The sequence below is a fragment of the Chiloscyllium punctatum genome, chromosome 37 (assembly GCF_047496795.1).
Source record: "Chiloscyllium punctatum isolate Juve2018m chromosome 37, sChiPun1.3, whole genome shotgun sequence".
NCBI lineage: Eukaryota > Metazoa > Chordata > Chondrichthyes > Orectolobiformes > Hemiscylliidae > Chiloscyllium > Chiloscyllium punctatum.
Window position 1 is genome coordinate 33,554,943 of NC_092775.1, and position 9,617 is coordinate 33,564,559.

General features: G+C 38.5%; 1 protein-coding gene across 1 annotated transcript in view; it reads left to right on the top strand.

The window, feature by feature from the left end:
- Positions 1 to 7,965, top strand: part of LOC140463222 (cadherin-like protein 26) — a 73,983-nt gene extending 66,018 nt beyond the window's left edge. The window contains exons 15-16 of the mRNA XM_072557011.1: positions 5,544 to 5,600; positions 7,051 to 7,965. Coding sequence (XP_072413112.1) covers positions 5,544 to 5,600; positions 7,051 to 7,251 — 258 coding nt within the window. The 3' untranslated portion in view covers positions 7,252 to 7,965. The remainder of the gene's footprint in view (positions 1 to 5,543; positions 5,601 to 7,050) is intronic.
- Positions 7,966 to 9,617: the final 1,652 nt, after the last annotated feature.

The window sequence follows — 9,617 nt, forward strand, 5'->3', positions numbered from 1 at the left end:
TCGGCCCAGACAATCACAGGGGCCAACCTCCCATCTATAGAATCCATCTATCAGGCCCGTTGTCAAGGAAAGGCCGTCAGCATTCTTAAAGATCCATCCCACTCTGGCAATGTTTTTCTGCAACCTCTACCATTGAGGAGAAGGTACAAAAGTCTGAGCAAACACACACACACACACACACAAGTTTCACAACAGTTTCAACCCTACTGTTGATAGAATACTGAATGGACTCACAAACTCTTACCTTTTGGCTGTACCTGTGCTTTTGTTTTAGCCGCTGTTTACTTACTCTTTTACTATCTATGATCTATCTATGATCTGCCTGTATTGCTCACAAGACAAAGCCTTTCACTGTGCCTCGGCACATATGTCAATAAATTCAACTCAATCCAATTTGATTCAATTCAATTCAATTCAATTCACTTCAATACTCCTTTCTCCAAGAACTGTAACACAGTGGATTTGCAAGAGCAGAAAGGGACCAGGACTGAAACACTTTTATTATATCTCACACTGACAGCAGCCAGCTCTGAATCTGACACTGCTGCAATTTAACAAATAGTGTAGAGGTGAGATCTGCACCTGACGAGACATCAGGCAGAGGTGTGCTGCAGCTAGACCCAGGGTTCAAGTGCCCAAGTATGATCTCATCAAAAGAAGGAAATTACAAGAGTTGTGTTGTAAAAGTAGGGTCAGCCGTTCAATAGTTGGGTTACAAGAAGAAAGCTAATGGTCACACAACCAGAGATGCGTGGCACATTGGAAAGCTGCTGAAATCCTGTTGTTGCTGTTGAGGAGCATTTAGAATCTGGCACCAACCTGGCACAGGATTTTATGCAGAGATTGGAAACCATCTGTATGTGGCCAACATCATCAGAACCACAATGTCATGTGTGATAGTTGATAGATCTACTTTTATAATATAGAACACACAGGGAATTTCTCAGATTCTGAGTGCAGTAATGGAATGTCTGAAGTCAAGAAAGATCAACTTTATGCCATGGCTGGCTCTCACGGATATGCAAAGTGTTGCTGCTTTTGTTCCTGGTATCAGTGTTAAAAAAATGAATTTGCATGGTCTCAAAGCAGTCTCGCAATCTCCACTCAACAGATTACCAGTTTTGCTAAAGTACAATCACAGGGATGTGGCAGTGGCCACAAATTACAAATCTGTAATGCTCTCCTAAGAATATAGTTATAATCCTCTCACCAGTTAAATTCATCTAGTGCCCTTACTGTTGCTTGTCAGCTTACCTAGAAAGCTGCTAATCATACCAAGATAGTGCAGTCCATTTGCACTGTTTCAGTTTCCAATAAAAAATGATTACATAAATCAGCTGCAGTTAGAAGTATATTTATTTCTGCACATGTTCTTTAATGAAGAATACAGCAAAATGGAGAATCCAAAGGGATTTTACACATACATTAAGGACAAAAGGGTAACTAGGGAGAGAATAGGGCTCCTCAAAGATCAGCAAGACAGCCTTTGTGTGGAGCCGCAGGAGATGGGGGAGATACTAAATGAGTATCTTGCATCAGTACTTATTGTGGAAAAGGAAATAGAAGATACAGAATGTAGGGAAATGGATGGTGACATCATGAAAAATATCCATATTACAGAGGAGGAAGTGCTGGATGTCTTGAAACGTGTAAAATTGGATAAATCCCCAGGACCTGATCAGGTGTAACCCAGAGCTCTGTGAGAAGCTAAGGAAGTGATTGCTAGGCCTCTTACTGAGATATTTGTATCATCGATAGTCACAGGTGAGGTGCCGGAAGACTGGAGGTTGGCTAACGCGGTGTCATGGTTTAAGAAAGGTGGTCAGGACAAGCCACGGAACTATAGACCGGTGAGCCTGATGTTGGTGGGGGGCAAGTTGTTGGAGAGAATCCTGAGGGACCAGATGTACATGTATTTGGAAAGGCAAGGACTGATTAAGGATAGTCAACATGGCGTTGTGTGTGGGAAATCATGTCTCACAAATTGATTGAGTTTTTTGAAGAAATAACAAAGAGAATTCATGAAGGCAGAGCAGTGGATGTGATCTATATGGACTTCAGTAAGGCATTCAACAAGGTTCCCAATGAGAGACTGGTTAACAATGTTAGATCTCATGGAGTACAGAGTCAACTAGCCATTTGGATACAGAACTAGCTCAAAGGTAGAAGACAGAGGGTGATGGTGGAGGGTAGTTTTTCAGACTGGAGGCCTGTGACCAGTGGACTGCCACAAGGATCGGTGTTGGGTCCTCTACTTTTCATAATTTATATAAATGATTTGAATGCAAGCATAAGAGATACAGTTAGTAACTTTGCAGATGACACCAGAATTGGAGGTGTAGTGGACGCGAAGAAGATTGCCTCAGATTACAACAAGATCTTGACCAGATGGGCCAATGGGCTGAGGAGTGGCAGATGGTGTTTAATTTAGATAAATGTGAGGTGCTGCATTTTAGGAAAGCAAATCTTAGCAGGACTTCTACACTTTATTGTAAGGTCCTCGGGAGTTTTGCTGAAGAAAGAGATCTTGGAGTGAAGGTTCACAGCTCCTTGAAAGAGGAGTCGCAGGTCGATAGGATAGTAAAGAAGGCATTTGGTATGTTTTCTTTTATTGGTCAGAGTATTGAGTACAAGAGTTGAGAGGTCATTTTGTACAGGACATTGGTTAGGCCACTGTTGGAATATTGCGTGCAATTCTGGTCTCCTACCTATCAGAAAGATGTTGTGAAACTTGAAAGAATTCAGAAAAATAAACAAGGATGTTGCCAGGGTTGGAGGATCTGACCTACAGGGAGAGGCTGAACAGGCTGGGGCTGTTTTCCCTGGAGCGTCAGGGGCTGAGGGGTGACCTTGTAGACGTTTATAAAAATCATGAGGGATATGGATAACATAAATAGACAAAGTCTTTTCCCTGGGGTTGGGGAGTCCAGAACTGGAGGGCATAGGTTTAGGGTGAGAGAGGAAAGATATAAAAAAGAACTAAGGGGTAACTTTTTCACGCAGAAGTTTGTACTCGTATGGAATGAGCTGCCAGAGGAAGTGGTGGAGGCTGGTACAATTGCAACATTTAAAAGGCATCTGGATGGGTCTATGAATAGGAAGGATTTGGAGGGATATGGGCCAGGTGCTGGCAGGTGGGATTAGTTTGGGTTGGGATATCAGGTCGGCATGAATGAGTTGGACCGAAGGGTCTGTTTCCATGCTGTACATCTCCATGACTCTATGACTCTAATACCTTTCTCTTTGAAGTGTTTTCTTAATTTTTTTTGTAGCAGTTCTAAGTTGGATAATACAAGTTGGATAATACATGATGAATTATAATTTAGTATGCACTGTATTTTGTCATTTTCTCAAAAATAATTTGCATTTAGAAATCATTTCCCTTCTAGTGAAAGCAGTACAACAACAGCCATTGTGTAGAGTCTATACTGTTTACACAAGTTTTTTGGTTATCACTTGTATGAATTTAATCCATTCATACTTATTTCACTTCTACAAACCTATGTGATGGATATTGTAAATCACGTTTGGCTCTTATTGGCTGGGTTTTCACAGCAGGAGAGACCAAACTTTGAAAATACTTTAGGGATCTGAGGAAATTGATTGTTCTCATTCTCAAATTATTTTCATTATGTTATATAATGTTATATTATGTATTTCATAAAATACTCCAGCTTATAACTCTAAACCTTCTACCAATCAAGTTACTAAGAGCTTGAATTATTCAGGTCAAATATTGGTCGAAAATTGGTGGGACTACACTTTCAGAGAATTATCTGCGGTTCCTGTCAGTACAGAATAAACACCTTATTATAACTATTGAAGGATTTCAGATGACAACAGATATAACTCGGTGAAAGTGAGGACTGCAGATGTTGGAGATTAGAGTCAGGTTTAGAATGGTGCTGGAAAAGCACAGCAGTTCAGGCAACATCCGAGGAGCAGGAAAATCGACGTTTTGGGCAAATGAGGGCTTTTGCCTGAAATGTCGACTTTCCTGCTCCTTGGATGCTGCCTGAACTGCTGTGCTTTTCCAGCACCACACTCTTGACTCAACAACTATAACGAATTGATGGAGGAATAGAATATTTAAGGTAGTTTATGTGAATGTGTTCAGACTATAAAAAAGAAGATTCAATGTAAAATGTTTGCTCATTTTGGTGCTTTAGATGGATTAGATACTGCAAACCTATTTCGGGCTATTTCACCTCATCCAGAACAGTGGGACAAAAGGACTTGGGCTCTACTAGAATTTTAAATGGAAGGTGTACAGAAATGGAAATGGGTTTGGATGTTGGCAGAGGACTCACGTGATGTCAGGTCATCAACTGAGATGTTTCCACTCATTTCCCAATTTAACCCAGGAGTGTTTGCAGGTCAATGGGAAATCCCCAAGGAACTGTCAGGCTAGTGATTAAAAGTTTAAATCCCCAGTTAACTCAGGATTTTACCAGCAATACTGCATTTAACATCGAGGGCACAGATTTCCTGAACTGTGTGGAAATAACCTTGGTCAACCAATAGGAGCATAGCAAGGAGTTTTGTTCAGTGAAACTGATGGGTTATGAGGTCTAGAAGGAATTAAACTGAATGCCTAGATGGTAATTGGTTTCTATTGTCTACAATGAGAAAATCTGTACATAGTAGTTATTGTAATATTACAGGACTTAATTAATGTGAACTCTGGTTATGCAACCCTGGATTAGATGCTGTGATTCTGAAGGAGTAATTCTGATCATAGGGAAGGTGTAGTCTTTTTACTGTGGTATCTGGTGATGCTGAACGCAAAGGATTCTTGAAAAAAATCATCACATCTATGTTCATACCATCTCCCTGGGACAGGAGGGAAAACAGTCATTTATAATTAATTCTGGAATCCCTTGTCAAAGTTTGTTTTTTGACCACAGAATGTGGTCAGTCAAGTTCCAAGGAAACACATATCTATCAATGACGTTCCTAAAATTCTTTCTCTTGTCTTCTGCAAATGCTGCATTTGCTCTTTTCCACATGTGAAGGTCATAATTAAATTATAATAGAAGAGTAGAATCATTTTTTTAAGTCAATTACAAACAATCAAATCATATCTTGTGAGTATTAACTTTAATCTGAGAACATATTGGAATCATGAATTGTATGACAAATAACATGTAACTTCCTTTTACAATACGAGTGACATCACTGTAAATTGTTAAATTCCTGAAGAAGGGCTGATGCCCGAAACGTCGATTCTCCTGTTCCTTGGATGCTGCCTGACCTGCTGCGCTTTTCCAGCAACACATTTTCAGCTCTGACCTCCAGCATCTGCAGTCCTCACTTTCTCCTCATCTGGTTCCTAATAATCATGCCTTTTTGAAGCACTAGGAGAACATGTACCACATAAAATATGGTCTGTAGTCTATCTAAATTAGTAACTTGGCCGATTCTTGGAAGATATGATCTAGGGTAGGAGATGGTTAAATTAAGTTAGATTTCAGCATATCTTTTGGGAGAACACTAGTTATATGGAATGAGATGATTAAATTATTTTGAAATGTATATTTCAGGATAACTTAAATCGTTGTGATACTTTTAAGGCAAGATTTGAAGAGCTTCTGTATCAGGTAAGGGAACAGAAAAAAGAACTATTGGCTCTTTATGAGAAATGGCGATATTTTCAAAGTTCCACAGCACTGAACCATTGGTATATCAAAACATACTTTTATAATAAGCAAGTTGTATCTAACAAATTAAGTTCAATGCTTTCAACATATTACACTAAACCATTTTACTCAGTTTGTTTAAGCATTTTATATATTAAAGATTGTGGTGGTAATGTTATGGACTAGTAATCTAGAAATCCAGGCTTAGGTTTTGGAGACATGAGTTTGAATACAACTATTGCAGATAGTGAAATTGTTTTTTTAAATCTGGAATTTAAAGTTAGCCTAATGACAACCATGTAACCACTGTTGATTGTTGTAGAAATGCTCTAATTCACTAGTATTCTTTAGGAAATAAAATCTGCCACCCTTACTTGATTTGGCATACATGTGACTTCAGATCTATAGCAGAGTGGTTGTCTCTGAACTGCCATCTGGGCAGTTTGGGATGGGCAATGAATACTGGCCTGGCCAGTGACACCCACATCCCTTAAAAATAAAACGAAGGCTTTACCTTCCTGAAATATGACACTTTTCATCATTGCTGACAACAACATGCCATTTAACTCATTACAAACAACATTCAAGGATATCAGTAACAATATATGTTGCAATAATTTATACACCTTCATCTTTTCACATCATTTGAGTTTTTAAATTTACTTTTTAGCCAATTCTGAAATCCTCCAGCAAAGTGATTTAGCAATTTGTTGCGTTGCTTGAATGTAAGCAAATGTTTCTAATCACGCGTCATTGCCTTCCCATGTATTGGCTGCAGATTCTTTTACAGTATCTATACATGCCTGTGTCTGTTGAGTCACTCCTCTCCCAGCAGCACCATTGATTCGAACCTGGGATTGTCCAACTGATGACATCAGGGAGGGAAATGAAGTAAATGGTGGCACTTTCCAATGGTGAAATGTTAAGGCAAGCAGTGCCTTAAAGATCAGGAAGTCCTCAACTATAATTGAAGTTGCATTAGTGAATATGGCAACTTTAAGTGAAGCATTTAACTCCCAAAGGAATCAACATAAAAATTCAGAATTCTGACATTAAAAACCATAACGTAAACAACACATGATCTGTTCATTTTGCCATTATTGAGAAAATGTACGTTTTGGATCATAGACTTGAAGTTCCTTATCAGATTATTTGTTAATATTTTGCTTCTCAGAGTTGTTTTGATTTGGCGGTTTATTTTTATGTAGCAGAAACCATAATGTTACTGATTGAATATATTATAATCCTACTGTTTAGAATTCTGTCCACCCAGCATAAACCATTGCTGTTTGAGAGGTGTGAAGAGAGCTTAACATAACATATACACATTTTGAATAGCAAAATAATCATAGATGTTCAATGATTAAAATGTATTATTTTACTTCAAGTTTTTATTTGCTTTATTTGTCAGAAACTGAATGATTACAATGCCAGGGAATTACAAGAACATTATCAGCCCCATGTTTATCAGTATGACGGTGGTGAAAGCATAACATCATCTCTTGATTCTATTGTTATGACTGAAAATGATGCTGGATTCGTCTACCTGGATAACTTGGAAAATTGTTTCATTCCACTAGCCAAAATTTGTCAACAAAAAAATTTAAAATGAATTACTGCTAATCTTTCTCCAAATTAAATTTCATTCAACTCAGCAAATACCATATTACTTCATATCACTGTGAACATTTGTAAAGTAAAAGCCTTAAAAAATGAAGTCTAGGTATGTCATCCTTTCTGCTACATTTTTAAAGTGATTATTCTTTACAAAGATCAGAACATGACAAAAAGAATCCGCAGCTTATTTTAATTGGAGTACAAGTTAAATATTGGTGAGAAGAAGGTCATATTGCAGAATCACTAACACAATCCAAACAAAATGTTTGCTGTTGGATGTGATTCCCTAGCACTTGCTAAACAATCCTGTGTGTGCTAATAGATAGCTATCAGTTAAGTTAATTAGTCAAGTTTGAAATGTGGATCATTTTCACTTGATGGAAATGATGCAGAGACCATTCTCTGTAAGTAAAAATAACTCTTGCTTTTTTAAAAATTATCTAATAACATGGAGAGTCTATTATTTCCTATTGTTTTCTCGATGTCAGTGCTTCGGCTAATAAGAGGGTGATGTACTACCTAACCGTTTGTCTCTTGTGGTATAAGTTTTGATGACCTGAAATTTCACATTCTTACATTTGTCCTGCTAAGTCCAAGACCAAAAGCTTCTGTACTGTGTCTCTATTTTCGGTAAGAATGAAGGGAAGCCCCAAGGAAATATAGTTCTTAAAAGGCCTTCATTACTTTAATGTTTTAAATATTTCTTATGTCGTGGCGTTTGTTAGCTTTACTCTGTATTTCTACAATTTTTATTATTAAATGTTAAAGAATTTTTTTTTGAAATTTTGGTTTAGTTTTAGGCAATTTTCTCATGGCTGTGTTGATTAAAGGTGAATCAGGCATATCAAGCAAGTCACAAGCTATTCTTACAGAGCTTGACACACCTGCATATGAATGACCTTAGCTTACTGTACCAGATAATAGACTGTTACTAACCATAACAATGTGGTCTCCCCTACACTGGGGAGACAGGACGCCAACTCGCATATTGTTTCAGAGAACATCTCTGGGTCACACGCATCAAACAACCCCACCCACTTGTGGATGACAATTTGACTCCCCCTTCTGCTCTGCCAAGGGCTTCCTCCATCGCCAAATCCTAGCCACCTGACCCCTGGACAAAGAATGCCTCATCTTCCACCTTGGCACCCTCCAACCATAAGGTATCAAAGTCAATTTCACCAGTTTCCTCATCTCCCCTCCCCCCACCTCAATGCAGATCTAACCCTCCAACTTGCCACCGCCCTCTTGACCTGTCCTAGCTGTCCATCTTCCTTTCTAGCTATCCGCTCCAGCCTCCGCTCCAACCTATCACTACCATCATCCCACCTGCATTCCCTTTTACCTTCCCAGCTACCTTTGCCCCCAACCTCACACCCCTCCCCTCCTATTTTTCTCTCAGCCGTCTTCCTCCCCCCACATTTCTGATGAAGTGCTTATGCCCAAAATGTCAATTCTCCTACTCCTCGGATACTGCCTGACCTGCTGTGCTTTTCCAGCGCCACACTTTTTGACTTTGATCTCAGCATCTGCAGTCCTCACATCCTCCCTGTTACTAACATAGCCAATTTGCAACATCGAGGCAATATTACCAGGAGATACCAAAGGTCATTACATTCCGAATTCAATGGTTGTATATATTTCTGTCTAACTTTACAATGTCACTTACTGTGTTGCTCAGATACAGTTTAAATGCATGACCAATGAGACAAGCATTTTCACTTACTGATTGTGTAGCATAATTACTCAGCTTCATCATAGACAGTTGGTTTGCACCTCACTGAAAGCCCTGCAAAACTCATATAGTTTATTGTGTGCTATTAAACTGTTTATGCGGCATCCAATAAAGCCAGCAAGTTAGTTTGCTGGTATAGAAGTTAGGATTGTGCAACACTACTGTCTGTCTTTTTGCTGGAATTCACTGATATGGTTTTCTATAGTGTAATGTGTAATGTGTATGGATGAAAATAATTTATGAAATAAAAAGTACCTAGTAAGATAACACGTTATTCCATGTCAGTATATATTCAATTCCTGATGACATAGTACTACCAGGTTTTAGTGCATGTCAGTAACTGCCTATATCATTGCCACTGACTAGGTAGACTTTATGGGGAAAAGTTTATATTTCCAACTTCACTGAACAAAATGCTGCATTGGAATTTTGACATTTTTAATTACAATTTTAAAAGCAATTTGCAAAAGGTATAGAGATTTTATGTTGAATATTGATTCAACTTTTTTGCATTTGCTAAGTCATATAAATTTATATAGTAATAGTTCAGCCAGGATGAGCATTGTCCTTACTTGAATTGAAGAATTGTAAAATCATAGAGTCGTACAGCATGGAAACAGACTCTT